The 22,081-nt window shown below is 42.5% G+C and overlaps 1 protein-coding gene across 1 annotated transcript in view; it reads left to right on the forward strand.

Moving 5' to 3' along the window:
• The window catches only part of tmc1 (transmembrane channel-like 1), a 57,912-nt gene that overhangs the window by 25,089 nt on the left and 10,742 nt on the right, over window positions 1-22,081 (forward strand). Inside the window, exons 5-18 of the mRNA XM_079516848.1 lie at window positions 683-706; window positions 4,478-4,994; window positions 5,394-5,564; window positions 5,921-6,011; window positions 6,494-6,575; window positions 6,677-6,783; window positions 7,464-7,562; window positions 8,856-8,954; window positions 10,548-10,690; window positions 12,624-12,768; window positions 14,011-14,205; window positions 20,322-20,501; window positions 20,826-20,981; window positions 21,372-21,500. Of these exons, the coding sequence (XP_079372974.1) occupies window positions 683-706; window positions 4,478-4,994; window positions 5,394-5,564; window positions 5,921-6,011; window positions 6,494-6,575; window positions 6,677-6,783; window positions 7,464-7,562; window positions 8,856-8,954; window positions 10,548-10,690; window positions 12,624-12,768; window positions 14,011-14,205; window positions 20,322-20,501; window positions 20,826-20,981; window positions 21,372-21,500 (2,138 nt within the window). The remainder of the gene's footprint in view (window positions 1-682; window positions 707-4,477; window positions 4,995-5,393; window positions 5,565-5,920; window positions 6,012-6,493; window positions 6,576-6,676; window positions 6,784-7,463; window positions 7,563-8,855; window positions 8,955-10,547; window positions 10,691-12,623; window positions 12,769-14,010; window positions 14,206-20,321; window positions 20,502-20,825; window positions 20,982-21,371; window positions 21,501-22,081) is intronic.

Here is a 22,081-nt window from a genome sequence, read left to right on the forward strand (position 1 = left end):
CGCAAAAATGCCCTAATTAAAGGGCGAATTAAAAAAATGCCTCTGCTCCCTCACAACTGAACGGTGCTAGACCAAATCTGACTGGCTAATATTTATTTTCCGCACTGGCAGATTTGTCTGGTTTCCAGGATTACTGCTGTGGACTACTAATGTGATCCTAAAAATGAATCGTTGCTTCAGTCTACAGATTAACCTGCAATAGTTTGCATTGTTCTAATGCAGGGGTGGGCAACTTTGACGATGGAGAGGGCCACTATATTTCCACACTCACTCCAGAGGGCCACATTGCTGTCGAATATAGCAAAAATAGCAGATCTACAAGCTCAAACGAGCTTGTAGATCTGCTATTTTTGCTAAATTGGAATTGAAATCTTGAATAATCTTTTGCTATTCTTGAATTATTATTGAAAAATGAACATTTTGATGTAATTTCAAATGCCTTTAATTATACTTGTGTTGAGCATTGAGCTACTAATTTAGACTGAAGTAATTAAAGCGGGTCATGTTTGCATGTTGTGGAATTGTAACAGCTGAAACCAATATTATATCAGTATTCTGATATTAACCTGCAGGCCGCATTAAGTGAAGGTGGGGGCCGCATGTGGCCCCCGGGCCGCCAGTTGCCTGTGTATGTTCTAATGTATTGTTCTATTTTGATTCTGTTTCTCTTCTTCTAACTCAGTTGGCGTTGGACTAGGTGACACAGGTGAGTATAGGATCTCACACACTTAACTCCATAAACCCTACTGGGGTTCCTGCAGGGCTCCATTTTTCTAACAGTTATGCTTACCGTTACTGCAGAAATAGCAGCATAAGCCTTCAGGTATCCTATCGCCCTCTCCCGTTACGTGCATTGTTTTCCTTTCAGTTGGTTAAAGCACGTCCATAATATATTTCCTCTTTTCTGACCACCAAACCATTTAGTTGATGTTGGCACTGCCGCCATGATCATCGGTGGAAGACGTGTCTCCTCAATCAGATGATTCGCTTTTATTCTCAAGCAGAAACTTAATAACATGCCCGAAGGCAGCTCTTTTCACAACGGTAATAGGATAGGTGGGCACTAGGGACATCTGGGGCATTTTGCACCTATCCTGTATCCTTCACAATAACACCACATGTGTGAGACACGGCACAAGGCGCCATTCTAACCAACACACTGTCACTGTCATGGGGCAGCCCGTGCCATAGGCCTATCAAGCTTGAGGACAGGGCTGTTTTGTATTGTTGCTCCCCATCCCCTTTCCCCAAGAGGACCACAACAGAAACAATCTGTAAATGTATCCTTTTGAATGTATTTGAAATAGAGTAATCAATCAATCAATCAATCAATCAATCAATCTTAAACCCAAACCACACCAATTGTTATGACTGGTAAGTGTGACTCAAGCACACAGCAAAAGAGGAGACGCAAGCCCAAGGGTATATTTATTCACAAAGGTATTTTGGGAAAGAAGTGGTTGTTGTGGGTTGGTGGCTCCGTTGTAGGCTCAACTTAAGATTTGGAATCCGGAATACTGGAGGAGAGGAGAGAGGCAGGATCAGTGAAAAATAACCACCACAGGAAAAATAACAGAAGACTGGAGCTTTTGTAGAGGCAGTATTTGATTGTAGGATGGAAGGTGCAGAGATTGGCGAAAGAGAGCAGGTGTGCTCAGGAGTTGAGCCATGTAGTAGTCAATGAGGGGGGAGAGGCTGAGTAGTGCTTGGATGTGAAGGTGAGCAGTGAGCCGTAACACCAATGATTCGCCATGTAACATGTAACATGCAACTTGTAACATGCAACTTGCAACATGCAACTTGCAACTACTTGCAACTACAGTATATATCCCCAATGGCAGTTGCAAGGAGTTGCATTGGTGTGGTTGTAGGGCGCAACGGTTTTGTTGCAAGGAGTTGCGACTATAGTTGCATTGGTGCGGTTTGGCCTTTACTGTCTGCTGTTGGTGCTGTGACACCTGACCATGGGGATTAAATGGTGCTTTGTTAAGTGACTTCAGCACTTGATAATAAGCATTGATCATTATCATTTAATGGGAAGGTTATGCAACACTGATGAAGGCTTGAGGGCCGAAACGCGTACGTTGTGCAGTGTACCATGCCAACCATTCAATTAATCTTTTAGAGATTAGAGATGTTTCTGTTAAACATTGGGAAGGTGGCAGTACTGTGGAGAGGGGGGGAGGTTCCTGGGTTAGGATGAATCTAAATTGAATATTCTTGTAAGTGATTTTGTGCCTGAAATATGTATTTGGAATTTGTTCTGTAAAACAGTGTAATCGTGTAAAATACGTCATGGGCTGTGGGCCATGATCTTGAGTTAATTGGATTACCATTACTGATTGTTTTGGTATGGTGTACTTGCTATATAATGGAGGCTGGAAAATTGAGTTTGTTTAGACTTCAATAGCTAGTAGACAACACCAGGGCGGCTGTGGCTCAGGAGGTAGTCCAATGATCCATGGGTCGGCGGTTCGAATCCCGGCTCCTCCTGTCTACATGTCGAAGTGTCCTTGGGCAAGACACTGAACCCCAAATTGCTCCCGATGTGCTGGTTGGTACCTTGCATGGCTTCCGCTGCAATCGGTGTATGAATGTGTGTGTGAATGGGTGAATGTAATGCACAATCTATGTAAAGCGCCTTGGATAAAGGCGCTATATAAATGCACCATTTTACCATTTACCAGGGGAGAGCTGCCAGTGCCTTGGTCAAAAGTACATTGCCTGTTACAGTTCTTAACTTCTTCAGTTCCTATTTTTCAGATTTGCCTTCGCTCTTTATCAAGACCTTAAATTAAATAGTTTTAACTCTCAGTTAACCACTTACTTCTTTCAATTAAGTTGAATTAAGTTTCCTGATACTGGGAGTTTTTCTTTCTCCCTTTACTATCCTCATTCATTGTTTTAGTTGAATCTCTTTTTGACTTTATTTTTGGCCAGTCTTATTATTTTGTGTATTGTTTGTGCACTGTATGAATCCTGGACGGAAACTTTTGGTGTTTTGGAGGTAAAAAAAAAGTATATAGCCAATAAAAGTAATAGCCAACTGTTACACAGTAACCCAGTACTTCCTACTACGTCTTTAGTTTTTAACCAGGTATACTTCATTATTTTAACCCGTTAAAACAGAGCATTACTTTGTGCCACGCTGGGCTTGTATACCACTGGTCTAAAGGGTCTGTGCGGTGGGGATGTTTTGGAACTGGATAAGGTGACAGCAGCCGTTAATGTGACCCAGCTTCTCCTTTCACGCACGCACGCACGCACACACGCACGCACGCACGCACGCACGCACGCACGCACGCACGCACGCACGCACGCACGCACGCACGCACGCACGCACGCACGCACGCACGCACGCACGCACGCACGCACGCACGCACGCACGCACGCACGCACGCACGCACAAGCACACGCACACGCACACGCACACGCACACGCACACGCACACACACAGACACATAACACACGCACACTCACACTCTTCTGCACCTCTGGTTCACACACATTATTCCTTGTCATTCCCCTTCATGGCGTCACACGTCCTGTGCCCCATCACGACCTGTGTCCCCAATTACCACCAGATTCATGACATGCACCCACGTCACAGAGAGGAGTATGTTTTTGTAAAAAAAAAAAAAGTAGAAAAAAATCACACTCATGTAAAGTGAGTGTTGCCCATTGTATTTATATCGGCCACATTGTCTTACATCATCCGTTAGTACCCTAAACAAACATTAAAGTCCATAGACCTTTCTGGCAAATGATTCACGTCCTAAATGCTCTAAACAAACATTAAAAAATCCCATACTGCTCTAAACAAACATTAAAAAATCCCATAGACTCGGCTGCCATATGACGAAATCTTCAAAAGCCATGCATTGGAAAATGCATCAGAAAAAAAAGACAAATAGAGACTAGAAGAGAACATTGTAATGAATGACCGATAGATAGATACAAATACAAATACCCATTCAATCCAGGAAAGCTTTTGTAATGTTTGATTTTAGCTAGACATAGGAACATACATTTTTCAGAAAACTGTTAGGATTTAGAAGGCATTTTTGGAATCTAAGTCAGGTCTAAATGGAATAAGAAACAATCCGCACTCACAGAATACGTTTTTTGCAGGTTTTTTATGTATGTCCCAGTTTATTAAAAATCCAAAAACATCTGTGAGTGCATGTGGGTCATAAGACAGACAGATAGATTGAGCTTATCCCACAGGGTCCAGGAAATTCAGTTGGCAGTAGGCCAACAGCAGTTATGAAAAACATATTGATATTGTGATGTCACTATATCACTGTTTTTTTCATTGGCACGTTTGACTGTCAAGGTCAGCCTCCAGGAAGAAACCCTAAATGCAAAGGGAAGACATCATTCATTGCACATAACAACCACACCAAGGGGTCTAATGAAGTACTGTCACCTCATAAACACAGGATCGGTCAGGATCTAATTCCTGTTATGTCCACAGGTGGTGAAGAAGATGATGAAGCTTCCTCTCGCCATGAGAGGAGGAGAGAACAGAGCAAACGGAGAGATAACGGGAGAGAGGCAAAGGGCAAAGGAGACGAAAGGAGAAAAGGGGCTTCCAGGGCAGGCAGAGGGAGAGACACGTGTGAGGCAGAGAGAGCGGAGAAGATGGAGAGGCACGGGAAGAAGAGGAGGGAGAAGAAGAGGGGAGTGGATCAAAGTGAAAGAGAGAGGAGAGGAGAACAGGAGGAGGAGGAGGAGGAGGAGGAGCAGGGAGCGGTCAGAGAGAGGAGCGGCAGGAAGGCCAAAGGCAACAAGAACCTCAAAAATGAACAAAGGAGAAAAACAGAGCCCGGGGAGGAAGGAGAGGAAGAGGAAGGAGACGTGGCCAAGGGAAGGAAGAAAAACGACAAACTCACAGACACGAAGAAAGAGGATGGCAGCAAACAAGAGGAGGATAAGAAAACGAGCGAAGTGAAGAAGAAGAAGAAAAAGCACAAGAAAGTAGTTGAGACCAGGTAAAACTTGACGCGGTGATTAAAAAATCACACCCGTGTGAACTGAATGGTGCAAGGTCTTATAAAGCCTGATCAGCTGTAGTCTGACGTAATGTCAGTGTCCATAGTAACCATGCTCACCTGTGCACGGACACGTACACAGGTACACAAACATACATACAAAGCTGGTTGTTGGAGTGGTTTGCACCACTAAAAAAAAAAGCAACTTCAACTTTATTTGGGCAAAACAAAATGAGTGAAATTATTTTTCGGAAAAGCTCCCATCATTTGTAGTTTAAAGGAAAGGGAAGAATATTAGTTGAAAGAATAAGGAAAACAGGTCAGCTATTGCTAATGTTCCTGGTATGAGTATAGAGATATGAAATACATGCAGTATAAATCAAACTGCCTTGCTCTCAGCTCCAGCGATGATGAGGGTGAAGAAGAAGAGGACAAAGAGGAGGTGAGACCAGAGAGTCTGTCTCCAGAGGAGCTTGAGAAGCTGAAGGAGGCGATGGAGGAGAAGAAGAGACTGATCCAGATTCTGAGAGGAAAGCCCTGGCCCATGAAGAAGAAACTCACCACCTTACGGTACAACATGGACCACTATTAACAATCTGCTTATCGTTGTTGTCGGCAGTGTCGGGCAGAAACCTCCTATCTCCACATTCTAACTTTTTGCCAAACTAAATTTCATGCCTCAATTCCAAGTGCTTGTCAGGGTGGGGGGGTCAGGTAGTGAATTTCATTCACCTGGTGTCTATTGGCCCCTAATTAACTGATAAGATGTAGAACAAAGCTGTCCCATCGATGGCTCCTCCATGTACCACTGCTCTTTCCACTTAATAAACTCCTGACATGCCAGTTCACATTCATTTTTAGTAGATTAAATGTGACCTGAGACCCTGTAATGCTCTTTGAATGGAATGATGTGTGTGTTTTTGCAGAGAGTCCCATGAGTTTATGGAGAAATATGAGGGGGCTTTGGGGAAAGGGAAAGGCAGGAAGCTGTACGCATACAAGGTCAAGATGACCAAGGTACGCCTGTCTGTCTATCTACAATTTACAATTTAGGCATTTAGCAGACTCTCTTAATCCAGAGCGATTTACATTAAGCAAGAACAAAAGCATGGCAATATGCTATAAAAAGTAGTTATCATGAACATGCGTAAGCTAAGAACGTACCCGTGGAATATGAAACTATACATATAAACTATACATACTATACTATAATATACATATATACTATAAAGTGCTATGACTACATAAAATGCAATTCTAGTGCCGTCTACGTAACATGCTATAAGTCTGTATAAAATGCTATCTAATTCTACATAAAGTGCTTATCTAAGGGTGCAAGTGCATCTACTACAAGTGCATCTACTATCTGTGTATCTGTCTGTCTGACTTGTATGTCTGTCTTGTCTGTCTGTCTGACTTGTATGTGATCTGTCTTGTCTGTCCAAACTGCAATATAATTATATTACAATAATTCCACTATTCTTTTTTTTCCTTTTTAGAAATGGATGAAGTTTCAACGGGACTTCGGAAACTTCAAAACGGCCTGCATTCCCTGGGAGATGAAAATCAAAGAGATTGAAAGTAGGATTATTACCCAGAAACATGTGTCTTTGTTTCAGGTTTAATGACGTTTAATGACCGTTAATGACCGAGTCTCAGTTCTCTCTCTGTCTTAATTCTAGGTCATTTTGGATCGTCTGTCGCCTCCTACTTCATCTTTCTGAGGTGGATGTATGGCATCAACATGATCTTGTTTGGCCTGACCTTTGGCCTTGTCATGGTGCCAGAGGTACGAGGCCATACATCTGTCCATCAGAGACATTCTTTATGGAACCACAAGGTTGTATTATATCATGTTCTAGGAAACGATTTTATGACTGTGGCCCTCAGTGGTGGACATATTTTGTTATACAACTTTTACATTTCAAAGACAAATATTATACTTTTGACTCCGCTACGTGTCTATGAATGAACCACTTAAGCCAGGGGTTCTCAACGGACCCCCGAAAATGCTTTGGCAACGTCTCGGGACCCCCGCCCCGCCCCCTCCCGACCCCCAATATAAATTGACTGCTACAATAACCTTAATAATAGAGACAATACACCATAAATAAATACTGAAACCAGATATAATCATTAGGGAAGGTGTATGCATGTACTATGTGTACTATATATATTTTTGAAAATTATCTGGGGACCCCCCAAAATAATTATTTGGCGACCCCCCAAGGGGTCGCGAGTCGCGACCCACGGGTTGAGAACCCCTGACTTAAGCTATAAAATAGCTGATCCACAAGCTCACAACGCATCTCAGATCAGCTATTTTCAAAATTGTTTAATTTGTGTTGGATTGCGAATTTGACTTTGTCATTTGTACTTTTTAATACTTCAACATAGACAACAGTAGACAACATAGTTGAGTAATATTGGACCAGGAGTATACTTTGACTATACTTTGACTTCCACCAGGCACTGATGGGTAAGCAGTATGGCAGCATGCCCAGGAAGACTGTCCCCAGGGCTGAGGAGACCAGTGCCATGGATTTTGCTGTCTTATGGGACTTTGGGGTCAGTACAGAACTCTACCTTCCCACCTATAGGTTCTGCTTCCTTATGTTACACATGCATTGCATTTGTACGCCATTTTAAGACGTTGCTTTGGTTATGGTGCATTCACACGGGCAGGCGCAAAGACGCAAAGATCACAAGTGTGGAGCAGCTACAGTATATGCATCATTGCGTCTTTGCATCGTCATGTCGCTGGCTTCCATTGACAATGAATGGTAGACTGTATCTTTGCGTCTGCCCATGCAACATTAAAATACAAGTTAATAATCGCTCTATTTCTTTTTCTTTCTATAATTTTTATCCCACGATTTTGTAACCCATTTTTCACCCCTGTGTCAATTATCTAATGTGATCCTGGGCTCTACACACCCTCCGCCAACCTAGTCCCCATATACAGCATGGGGGACATGGGGAGAGCAACGGACTTGGTTGGACGTAGCGCATGGAAGGAACACGTTATTCCAACCAGTTCCTTTCCCCTCCATCAGGCGCCCCGGCTGGCCAGGGGAGGCAGTTTAGAGACCAGTTACTGCATGTTTTTTGTGAGGGTACCTACCCTAGGGGACACGGGGAGAACATGCAAACTCCACACAGAAAGGCCCTTTCGCCAACCCCGCCTCTATCGCTCTATGTTCCCATAATGCATCATTGCTATAGAGTGTTTGTTCAATAACAGGGGTCTCCCTGTCTAGACTAGAAAATACAATTTCAGGTCGGATACCAATTTCATAACTCATACAGGGTGCAGGCCTAACAAGTCAATTGGAAGTGATGAAACAAAAATATGAGCAGACGGAATTGGAAATGGAAGTATGGAACACAAGCTGACGAATGATCTTTGTGGGGTAGTTTTCTACTACTGATGCAGTTGCAGTTCTTTCGTATTAATTTCGTTTCAACTGACCTGATGAAAGCAGGATTCACCTCAACTAAAGTTGTATCTTTTATCTGGAGACCCAGAAGATAAATTGGACCAGTGATCTACAAGTTTGCCCAGCTTGTAGATCACCACTTTTCAATTATTATTTTAATTTATGGAATGTCTTGGATTTTTTTGTTTACAATTATACAATTATTTGCATTTACTTTTTAATAGGCTTTTTACTTGAGTCGTGGCCCATAACATTAAGGTCTGTGACCCACAAATAGGTCCTGACCCGCTGTTTGGGAACCAGTGATCTACAGGGCTATATATTCAGATCTTCTCTATGTGATACAGGGCTAACAGTAGACAACATAGTTGAGTAATATTGGACCAGGAGTATACTTTGACTATACTTTGACTTCCACCAGGCACTGATGGGTAAGCAGTATGGCAGCATGCCCAGGAAGACTGTCCCCAGGGCTGAGGAGACCAGTGCCATGGATTTTGCTGTCTTATGGGACTTTGGGGTCAGTACAGAACTCTACCTTCCCACCTATAGGTTCTGCTTCCTTATGTTACACATGCATTGCATTTGTACGCCATTTTAAGACGTTGCTTTGGTTATGGTGCATTCACACGGGCAGGCGCAAAGACGCAAAGATCACAAGTGTGGAGCAGCTACAGTATATGCATCATTGCGTCTTTGCATCGTCATGTCGCTGGCTTCCATTGACAATGAATGGTAGACTGTATCTTTGCGTCTGCCCATGCAACATTAAAATACAAGTTAATAATCGCTCTATTTCTTTTTCTTTCTATAATTTTTATCCCACGATTTTGTAACCCATTTTTCACCCCTGTGTCAATTATCTAATGTGATCCTGGGCTCTACACACCCTCCGCCAACCTAGTCCCCATATACAGCATGGGGGACATGGGGAGAGCAACGGACTTGGTTGGACGTAGCGCATGGAAGGAACACGTTATTCCAACCAGTTCCTTTCCCCTCCATCAGGCGCCCCGGCTGGCCAGGGGAGGCAGTTTAGAGACCAGTTACTGCATGTTTTTTGTGAGGGTACCTACCCTAGGGGACACGGGGAGAACATGCAAACTCCACACAGAAAGGCCCTTTCGCCAACCCCGCCTCTATCGCTCTATGTTCCCATAATGCATCATTGCTATAGAGTGTTTGTTCAATAACAGGGGTCTCCCTGTCTAGACTAGAAAATACAATTTCAGGTCGGATACCAATTTCATAACTCATACAGGGTGCAGGCCTAACAAGTCAATTGGAAGTGATGAAACAAAAATATGAGCAGACGGAATTGGAAATGGAAGTATGGAACACAAGCTGACGAATGATCTTTGTGGGGTAGTTTTCTACTACTGATGCAGTTGCAGTTCTTTCGTATTAATTTCGTTTCAACTGACCTGATGAAAGCAGGATTCACCTCAACTAAAGTTGTATCTTTTATCTGGAGACCCAGAAGATAAATTGGACCAGTGATCTACAAGTTTGCCCAGCTTGTAGATCACCACTTTTCAATTATTATTTTAATTTATGGAATGTCTTGGATTTTTTTGTTTACAATTATACAATTATTTGCATTTACTTTTTAATAGGCTTTTTACTTGAGTCGTGGCCCATAACATTAAGGTCTGTGACCCACAAATAGGTCCTGACCCGCTGTTTGGGAACCAGTGATCTACAGGGCTATATATTCAGATCTTCTCTATGTGATACAGGGCTATGCTCAGTACTCAGATCTTCTCTATGTGATCTACAGGGCTATGCTCACTACTCAGATCTTCTCTGTGATCTACAGGGCTATGCTCACTACTCAGATCTTCTCTATGTGATCTACAGGGCTATGCTCACTACTCAGATCTTCTCTATGTGATCTACAGGGCTATGCTCACTACTCAGATCTTCTCTATGTGATCTACAGGGCTATGCTCACTACTCAGATCTTCTCTATGTGATCTACAGGGCTATGCTCACTACTCAGATCTTCTCTATGTGATCTACAGCCTACAGGGCTATGCTCACTATTCAGATCTTCTCTATGTGATCTACAGGGTTATGCTCACTACTCGGATCTTCTCTATGTGATCTACAGGGCTATGCTCAGTACTCGGTCCTCTTCTATGGATACTACAACAGCCAGCGTGCCATTGGCTGGCTCAAGTTCCGCATGCCGCTGTCCTACTTCCTGGTTGGCGTGGGAACCGTTGCCTATAGTTACATGGTGGTCATTAGAACGTAAGTACCTTCCGGGAGAAACTCACTAAATCCAAGAGCTGGGAAACTAAAGCTGGGAGACATAACCAAATTGATCTAGCTCATGTAGGTTAATCGAATATGCAAGAAGCAGTTTGTTTTGATACATTTTGTATTTATTCATTATAATTTATATCAATGATTCAATGCAAAAGAATCGACTTTAAATCAAATTGATTACAAGCTCGTTTTTTGAGCTTCACTGAAATATTTTAATAATTGTTCAATTATCGTAATCGAGGCAAAGGTTTTATGGGTCCATTTGGTTCCATTTGTACATTCTCAGAGTTACGGTGGTCCTTGAAATTAAAAACATTTGAGAATCAGCTGTATTGTAATTGGTATTTGTATTGTGTGTAAGTCCACATAACAGCCTCATACCCCCTTTTTGAAACTAGCTCCTCGCCACTCGTCCTACACACTTCCACTCGGTTTGAGCATAGATATATAAATAATATAGACGGCACCGGAATTCTCCTCCCATCCACTTGCATTGCATTGCGTCTCTATTATTTATATATCTATGCTCAAACTGAGTGGAAGTGTGTAGGGTGAGTGGTGAGGAGCTCGTTTCAAAAATGGCCTTCAGAGTGTGAGAAAACCGGCTCCGGAAACGGTTCCAAATGTGATGGAACCGATTCCGGTTCCTCAATGTTGGATCCAGTCCCTGTGGTTCTGAATCCCAACCCTAGGCTAGATGTGCGTGACAGTAGTAGAGAGACAGGAAACAGGTTCAAGAAGTGACATAAAGCAAATCCATCACCAGTCTCAGCAATCGAACGCAGGCAGTGGCGGTTAGAATGTTCCACGGGTCCTGAGGCGAGATTGACAGCCCGGGCCTCCCTTACTACCATTAATTAATGGTATTGTGTCTTGTTTTGACTGGTCAAAAATCAAAACTCAACTTTATCAGGCGATTGCAGAGCAGGGCTAACAACAGCCACACCGGACAGACAGACCGTCCGGAGTAAATCCGTCTGTAGCCTACTCTAACGTGCAGCCAGCCAGTAAGCAGCTCAGTTTAAACACTCTATTTCCTGTCTGCGCCGTGAAGGGCCCTTCACAATAAAGCGTCTCCCTTTACCTCCCAATGAACTACATTTTACACTGCTTATTATTGACAGGAAATGTAGTCTTAGTCGCGGTATTAAACTCTTAACAGCGTATGTTTGAGAGAGAGAGTATACACTTTACTACCACACATCGGAGCGGCCGGCCGGGCCGGGCGGGCCCTCCCCCCCACGGGCCCCGAGGCAACTGCCTCTACGATATCGCCGCGCCTGAACGCGGGACACAATGTCAGGCATAAAAGCCTATATGTGTGGCGCCTTAACCATCGGTCCCCAAGTGCCCAGTGTCTCTTCTTTTAACTGCAGTGTGCACTTGTCACATCAGAAAGCATGCAGGTGCCAATGCCAATTTTAAGGTCACACGATTTCGATTTGATTGCTAAGACTTAATTTATTTATATGTTTATTTGGTAGGGACAGTGCATATTCATGAACACCACACACCACACATACCTTGCTGTGTAATTACACTGGATTTAGCAAGAATGCTAATTTCCATCTGTAGTCCCCATACAGAAAACGAGCAATAATACAAAAAAAAACAACAGTAAAAATGCCAGTATTGACCTAAAATACAAGAAGACACTCAACAAAACTAATAAAACCTACATTTTAGCTAATTAAAAAATGTTCACATGTTTGATTGTCCATGATCCATCCTTTTAGTTGGACACTGTCATGTTAGTAGGTAGATTGCTAGTCTAGACTGCACGTACCTCACATTCTTACACTAGGAATGTAATGTTAATGCTATAGGCCAGGGTAACATATCAGAGGACACATTTAGGTCTCTGGTTAATGGAACGGATGTCCTACTGCAAATAAAATCAAATGTGTTGTTAAAGGATGGCCCGTAATGCCGACGGGACGGGTGGAGTGGATGACAACAGCTTCAACTTCAACTGGAAGGTGTTCACCAGCTGGGACTACCTGATAGGAAACCCTGAGACCGCTGACAACAAGGTTGCCTCCATCACCACCAGCTTCAAGGTATACCAAAATCTAAAGCGACTCAGGCACGGACTGCCGCATTTGTGGTCTTCACCAGCCCAAACTGTTGATCTGTTCCTGTATTGTACAGTATTGTATTGTGTTTTTGTATGGACATAGTGTTGGGTGCTGGCACATATGCACACATGGCATCAACGCATGGTGTTGTGTGCTGGCACACTACACACTCTGTCTTTCTTTTATCTGTATTGTATTATGTTTTTGTATGGACATAGTGTTGGGTGCTGGCACACTATACACTCTGTCCTTCTTTTATCTGTATTGTATTGCATTGTATTGTACTATATGTGTCATTGTATGTTTAGTTTTACTAATATTTTAAGAGCCGGCTCAGGGACTACAGATGTAAATTAGCTTATGGCTAACTCTGGCACATTTACATGGAAGTGAAAACTGAAATGTTGATTAATGAGCATTGTCCCTGTCAAATAAATAAATAAATAAGACATCCAAAAGACAGCCCAAATATGCCATTATGTCTTATTTTTTTTGGCTCAGTCGCAGACCCAGACTGCCCAGCCCTTCTGGCATCTGCCAGAAGTACAAATAACTCAAAATTGTACTTAAGTACAGTTCTTAAAGGGACATTTCACCACTGGAAGAAACTGCAGTCACTCAATGTTTTTCATTTTTTTTTCATTGATATTTTTATTAGAAGTTAGGCATCAGTATAAAGTGTCATTTCAATCACATCATACAATATTGTTATTTAAATATACATGGAATGACAGCCTTTTATAACAATTCTGATTAAATTGCCTTGCCCACTCCCTTACATTTTCAATTTCAAATTTCAAAGTAGCACAATTTGAAATTTGCCCAGAAAAATAAAAATAAATCTGTTTGACTAGGGTTTGACTGGATTGCTGGATTACTACTAGTCCAGGAAGGAAGTGAGACTATAGTGCCTATGATATCACAGGCACTTTGAAATACTAAAATATCTAAAACCACATACTACACACACAAAACCTCAGGAAAGTGTTCTAAATCTTCTAAACGTCATTAACATAATGTTTATTTTAATTTTTAAGCAAAGGGGTAAAGTGGCCCTTTAAGTAAATGTAATTAGTTACATTCCACCACTGGTGCTTACGCAGACGAGAGAGAGTGATTCAATGTATCGGTCTATCAGATAAAGGTCGGACTAATCATAACAGTTACCAATGCCATTTACCGACCAATCATAACACAGTTACCATGCCATTTACCGACCAATAGGAAGCCATCTTAGAGGAGCAGGAGAGCACGAAGGACGACAACATCCACCTGACTCGCTTCCTGCGCGTGCTGGCCAACTTCCTGGTGCTGTGCTGCCTGGCAGGAAGTGGATACCTCATCTACTTTGTGGTCAGAAGGGCACAGAAGTTCGCCCTGGAAAGACTGGAGAGCCACACATGGTGGGAGAGAAACGAGGTAGAGAGAGAGAGAGAGAGAGAGAGAGAGAGAGACACACACAGAGACACACACAGAGACACACACAGACACACACAAACAGACTATCAGTGAACTATCGTTCTTTGAACGTGTTCGGGTACAACACTGCAATAGGTCATGTCACGACTCACTCAGTACTCTATCTATCATGGGTATAAGTAACAGCCACCTATGGTCGGCTGCCAATTATATAGATGAGACAGCACAATACTTTGCCAGCCGTTTTGCCGCCTTTTTGGGCATCCCAAGGTGTTGGAACCCTCTCGAACAACCAGTCTGTGGCCAAACTTTGCATAACATTTGTGCCATATGAGCCATATATGTGGCAGAGAGAGGGGGGAGAGAGAAAGGTGGGGAGAGGTAGTCCAGGAAGTGCTTATCTTCAGTTGATTTAGTGCTGGGGGGAAGCAGCAACTGCCAGGCACAGCACAGATTTAGGCCGATTCCTGGCCTGCCTGATGACTGATAGTTCTTGCAGCCAGTTGTGATTCAAATGTATGAATTTGGATTGTATAACCTTAACTTTAACTTTAACCAGTAACCAGTACCCGTAGTATCTATGAGACTCAAACACACACTAATCCCTCTCTGTCTCTGTCGCTCGCTGTCTTTGTCTTTATCTTGCGCATTCTCACTTGCTGTCTCTCTCTCTCTCGATGTCTCTCACGCACGCACGCACGCACGCACGCACACACGCACGCACGCACGCACGCACGCACGCACGCACGCACGCACGCACGCACGCACGCACGCACGCACGCACGCACGCACGCACGCACGCACGCACGCACACACACACACACACACACACACACACACACACACACACACACATGGTTTATCTACAGTTGATTTAGTGCTGGAAGGAAGCATTGTTACTTTGTTAGTCCACCGACAACATTTCTGTACATCTTTCTGTTGAAGATGAAATCAAAGTGTACAGTGATATGAAAACATGTACATACCAATTCTGTGTAACAGAGGCTGCTTCACAGGCTGCTTCAGCATTGCTCGCTGGTAGATCTCTGGCTGTTGCTCCTCTGACGCAGTGGCAGAAAAGCTGTTGGACGACATCTCTCTTTTAAAAACGCCAAATAGTTTTACCGTTTGGGATCTGACTGGAATGTAATGGTCTTGAGGTCAATGAATGACTTGACTCCGTCCTCTGCTCTGCTTCCTGAATGAACTGTTCCCAGATCAACAAACTCTCTCGTCAACTCTCTTGTGAGAGAAATAAGCCAACCCACCTCCAAAAACAAGCCCAAATATGGCCTTTTAATCCTAATTAAAAGTAAGACTCAATGCATTTATCGTTATAAATAACAGATCAACACTGGACAAAACAGTGCTTACATTCTCTCTCCCTCTCCCTCTCCCTGTGTGTGTGTGTGTGTGTGTGTGTGTGTGTGTGTGTGTGTGTGTGTGTGTGTGTGTGTGTGTGTGTGTGTGTGTGTGTGTGTGTGTGTGTGTGTGTGTGTGTGTGTGTGTGTGTGTGTGTGTGTGTGTGTGTGTGTGTGTGTGTGTGTGTGTGTGTGTGTGTGTGTGTGAGAGAGAGAGAGAGAGAGAGATATCATGCAGCCTAATTGCTTCTTTTTCACTTGTTTTCGTAGACCTGCCCAGAGCCATAAAACAGAGTTAGGACATTGAGGGGAGACCGAGAAGGTAGCCATTTTTTATCGTCAACTTATTTGTCAATAAACACGTTAGTAGGCTATTGTTGAAAGAGGACTGTCCATTTTTGAGGGGCGCATATACATCTTTTCGTCACAACACGTGTCACATTTGCCATTGACAATGAAAGGAGAATTTACGTCATTATGTGTCTGACCAAATGAGGGGTGCTCTTATCATCATACATCATCTCATTCTGGCCAAAATTTGCGTCCTCACTTTTGTCTTCAATGTTTGTGTTTACGCAATGTTTACACAATGTTGTTGTTTGTGCACAATGCTTACACAAACACTCAAAACTGGCCATTCATTGTCAATGGCATTCAAAGTGTGTGTGTGCACAGAGTACAAAGCTCTGATGCTGGCATTCAAAGCAACCAAATGTATGGCACCCCCATATCTTGCAAGTCTGATTAGACCCTACAAACCCTCCCGTACGCTCAGATCAACACAGGGAAACTGGAAGTACCCTCACTAAAAACGTCAGGACAACATCCACACGTCCCAAACTCTTCTCCCTTCTGGCTCCAAAACTATGGAATGCACTTCCCATTGCAATCAGAACTGCAGACTCAATCCCAATCTTCCGCCGTAGTCTGTAAACCCACCTCTTCAGACCATAGCACTTGCCGTAGCACTTCGTCTGGAATCCTGCCTCAAAGCAGACCAGAGGTAGAAAACTGTCGTTCCCTGATGTCATCACTAGGGACACATGCGTCAGTAAGCAGGAACTGGGGATGGCAATGAAGGACCGGAAAGTCTGGCGTGGCATTGTGAAATCCATGATCCTGACCGCGATCGGAAAATGATGATGATGACTTGTCCTAGCCTCAACCACCTATATGCGTATGCATAGGCTCGATTTATGTAACTTAAATAGCACTTTATGTAGACATATAGCACTCTATAGTGTATACACATAGTTTCATTGTACAGATATTCCACTGCTTCTTAAAGCTTACGTATGAGTGCGGCGGTTAAGCTCATATATGGAAAGTATTGTGCATTTTATGACTAAAGCATGAAACTTTCAGAATATCATCTACACACCCCAAGGTTTGATTTCAGACGTGGAACCACTTTCTGACTGACCTCTGGTGACCTTGAGGGGTCATTGACCTCAGAATTGCATTTTTGCACGTTTTGCTCCATTATTTTCCACTATAATAATTATTTATGTTTGTTAAATGGAAGTTTTGTTCTAATGAATGACAACTTAAAGCCCAATAGTCTACAGAGATGGTGAATCATGTCAACTTTTATGATATAAATGTTATGACATTGTAATAACATTAAAAACATCTATAGAGAGCGGTTAAGCTCATATATGGAAGGTATTGTGCATTTTATGACTAAAGCATGACACTTTCTACAGTGCTAGCAAAATAAAATAAAGATGCAGCTCTTCATAGAGCTACAAAAAGGACTGTATGAAGAGGTATAAGGAGATGGTCAAAGCCAAGAAAGCTGCACAGGAGCTTGTGGCAGCGAAGAGTAAAAAATGACAAGAACCACAGAAGAGATAGTTGTCGTTATTTTAACATTATTGTATTGGTCTTAATCTTTTTTTAATGAAGTTATGGAAGAACAAAATACAGAAAGACTTGATTGATGAGTTTTTTTGGTTTTTATATCCAATGAATATCGTTACAGTATATTCAAAGGTGCTATAGGGCATAGCAGTGGTGGCTATTTTATGGTTCCATCCATCCAGACTCCATTCATTTTTCACATATAGAGATTTCCAAACAATATATATATCAATCCAGGATCCATAAATGCTGTGAAAAACAAAGGCTATTGTATATTATATAATTAAATATTTAAAAATAAATCACAGAATCAAATGTTTTAACGTCATGATTCAGTACGGTCCTGGATGGCTTGATTCTATAGGCTTATTATTTTTTTTATATAAATATTCGTAGAAATCTCTATGGGGGAGAAAACAATGGGGTCTGGAACGATGGAACCCGAAAATGGCTGCCACTGCTATTGTATGCCCTATTCATCTCATGATTTTGGTTTTGGGGGCAGCATGGCGAGCTTTCAGGGTTCATACGTTTTGGGGGAAGTAACTGTTGGATACTCTTAAGCCTTCTATACCAGGTGGCAGGAATTTAAGGAGATGTTGGGAGATAATATGGTACCATTTCTGTCATAACACTTGCTACCAGTGACATCGATGGAGAATCCAAGCTAATATAAACTGAAGACTATATTTTTGGAAAGTTAGCTATTATAGAAGTCATTGTTCTCACATTAATACAAAATCAAATTAAAACATTTAAATGTGCTGAGACACAGACTGAGTGGACAAAAAATGTACCATAATGAGCACTAGTGAGTTCACTTAGAACCACAACCTCACACAACCTCTTTTTCCACTATCTTCATCATCTCTCTCCTCATTCCCTTCAGCCTCTACATCTTCTTTGTCTTCATCTTTGTGTATTAGACCTTCTATTAACCATATTGGAAAATTCTGTTTTCTGCTTCAATTAGGTTATTGCTGCTCAAGGCCGTCAGACATTTGAGGTCAGGGGTAGTTGGGGATTAAGGGTCTTGCTTATGTATACCTCGACACATTGCCGGGGCCTGGAATTGAACCTGGGACCTTCTGTTTCCCAGGTGGCTCATTCAGCTATGGCCATCCTTCTTGTGAATGGGTTGTAGAAGTTCCAACAGGAACTGTATTGAGAGACTAGGCATGGTACTTTCTCACAGGGTAGGAGAGTAAGGAGACAGTATCACAAGCACAAGCATCTGATAACACTCGATGCCTGCTTTTATCACAGACATGTTCATCAATGTTCCAATGCAGAGTGTGCATCATGCCGTGCTTTCAGATTCCAAGACGTCCGATCTACCTCATGAGCCACTGCTGCCCCGTCACTCCACTGGATTAGACATGTCATAAAATAGGCCGAAAGACAAATTATTATATACTTTATGCAAATTATGCAAATGAGGAACAATTTCATAATTTAAGTTATGGCAAGAGATTCATTTATGTAACATAATATAGATGTAGACTCTAAAATAACCTTGATATGTTGACTAAAAGCAATAACATTATAGCTAATTCCTAATTTGTACCTATGTTTTACATCATTTATGCCAATTATGCTAATAAAGAAAGGGTGTATGACTATAACCATAATAACAGATGCATTTCTGGATATCACAAACATAGACTTTGACTAAAGTCACCTTTCAAAGTTAAATGGATGCAAAATGATAGCCATTTCCAGTTAATTTGCTCATTAAGCAATTGATTTGCTCATTATGCTAATTACTCAAATTGTCCAACATATAACTTTTAGCAAACAATCATCATCTGCCAGCCTATAGATGACATTTTAATCATAAAAGTTTAAAGGAAAAAACATTTCTGGGTTTAACATGGGCAGTTTACAGCATGGTTTGACAGCCCGAAATGTGTACAGCCTCTGACAATTTCCAGATGTAAATTCAGTGTTTCCACGTCTAAAAACAAACTTCATGGTATATAGAAACACTGTAGAAAGTGCCATGCTTTAGTCATAACATGCACAATACCTTCCATATATGAGCTTAACCGCCACACTCTCTCTCTTCGCATCTCTCTCCTAGATGTTTTTAATGTTATAACAATGTCATAACATTTATATCATAAAAGTTGACATGATTCACCATTTATGTAGACTATTGGGGTTTAAGTTGTCATTCATTAGAACAAAACTTCCATTTAACAAACATAAATAATTATTATAGTGGAAAATAATGGAGCAAAACGTGCAAAAATGCAATTCTGAGGTCAATGACCCCTCAAGGTCACCAGAGGTCAGTCAGAAAGTGGTTCCACGTCTGAAATCAAACCTTGGGGTGTGTAGATGATATTCTGAAAGTTTCATGCTTTAGTCATAAAATGCACAATTGGTTTGGTTATCCGCCGCACTTCTATGTATTTGATGTACCATGTTTTTTGTTCTCGCTTACTGTAAATCGCTCTGGATTAAGATGTTACAATTTGTAACCTCTTAATGTTACAAATTGTCGTTGCTGCAGGGGATATTCTGTCACATGCTGTTTTGTCTCTGGTCGTCAGGTGAACATGGTGATGTCGTTGCTGGGGATGTTCTGTCCCATGCGGTTTTTGTTTTTGAATCCCCCACCCACCCCTGTTCCCCCTCACTGTACAGTATATGTTTATTTTCCCTTTTTACCTTCTATGATGATTTCCTTTTGACTATGAAGTGTCTATTTGTACGTCTCTAAATGTTTTGATGAATTGAAAATGGTGGGCCCTATTGTAAACAAGTGTAATGCTTTATGGTGTCGTCCACTCACTGTTAACAGTTTTTGTATCGAGTTGTACTTGAAATGTACTGTAATTCTGCAAACTGTTAATACATCAATCAATCAATCAATCTGGTCGTAAGGTGAACATGGTGATGTCGTTGCTGGGGATGTTCTGTCCCATGCTGTTCGATGTGATCAGCACCCTGGAGAACTACCACCCCCGCATCGCCCTGCAGTGGCAGCTGGGACGCATCTTCGCCCTCTTCCTGGGGAACCTGTACACCTTCATCATCGCCCTGATGGACGAGATCAACCTGAAGGTGATCAGGTCCGGCGGACCGGCGGGAATCCTTGAGGGGGATTGCCACACATATATGTGTGGCATATATTATAGTCACCTATTTCACTGAAATAGACTAATAGACATGAGCTGCTACACACATACTCAAGTGTTGGAGCGGCTAGCACTGCTCATATGTCAGATGGGGGTGGAGTGCATTTCTATATTTGTGTGTGTGTGTGTGTGTGTGTGTGTGTGTGTGTGTGTGTGTGTGTGTGTGTGTGTGTGTGTGTGTGTGTGTGTGTGTGTGTGTGTGTGTGTGTGTGTGTGTGTGTGTGTGTGTGTGTGTGTGTGTGTGTGTCAGAGGAAGGAGGAGGAGGTGGTGAAGTTGAACATGACGCTGTGGGAGGCCAGTGTTTTTAATGGAACAGCAACATCACAGAACACCACCTCTCCTAGACCCAGCGTCCACCCCGCCGATGTACCCAGAGGACCTTGCTGGGAGACCATGGTGGGCCAGGTCAGTGTGTGTGTGATAAAATTAAACAAACAAGTCCATACCGGCCATTTTCACCCACCCTCCATCCGGGCTATGGGACCGCGACTACAACTACAGGTGCCATATAAATTCATCTACGAGATAAGATTCTAAATTTTGTATAATCTACTACAATCACTACATAGATTGGTATGATTAACCAGTTAATGAATTAATTAAACCATACCTTGTCACACTTGGGTGTCATGCTAAAACTACTGAAAATACACGAGATTCTAGATCGGCTATTTCTGTATTTTTGAAATTTGATTATTTTATTAAAATCAATACTTTTGTACAAATCGGTTAGTTCGACTTACCCTAAACCATTCACTCAACATGAACAGGTCTTTGCGTCCCGCCACATTGCAGGAGTTTGTGCGTCTCATCATTTCGGACACCATGACGACATACATCACGCTGCTGATCGGTGACTTCCTGAGAGCTGTGCTCGTTCGCTTCCTCAACCACTGCTGGTGTTGGGACCTGGAGATGGGGTTTGTGAGTCACCGTTTTTACCTTTTTATTTTAGAGATCATTATTATTTTCTAGCTCTCTCTGTTGTATTAGAATTAGACCATGGAGGCCTGGGCCATGGCTCAGTGGTCCAGGCACCTTGGCTGGTAATCCAGTCTGGCACTGTGCCGCGGGTTCGTCTCCCGATCCCGACGGCCTTTACTGCATGTCATCCCCCCATCTCTCTCCCCATTTCCTGTCAGCCTACTGTCTGTCCCTCCATAAAAAATATAAAATAAAGGCGAAAGCCACAAAAAAACGAATTAGACCATGGAAGTGTCCGGGTGGTAAAGTACCTGCTATCTGCCCATGCACCACCATGGAGGTTGTGGGTTCTGTCATCTGTATAAACACAATGGGCTCTCTATGCACCCACACCATTTTGGAATGAACTTGGGCCCCTTCCCTACTTCCTTCACAGGTGTTACTGATGATGCTATAACGAAGGCTCTGTTCCATTATGGTCAAACAGAGTCAGGGTGCTGCTATTGTGCTTGTTGGCTCACTGGAAACACTCTGCTATGTGGGTCGCAAAGTGTCCTTGAGTGGGTTCCAAATGGCCCGTA

This window comes from Electrona antarctica, assembly GCF_951216825.1.
Source record: "Electrona antarctica genome assembly, chromosome: 12".
Lineage (NCBI taxonomy): Eukaryota > Metazoa > Chordata > Actinopteri > Myctophiformes > Myctophidae > Electrona > Electrona antarctica.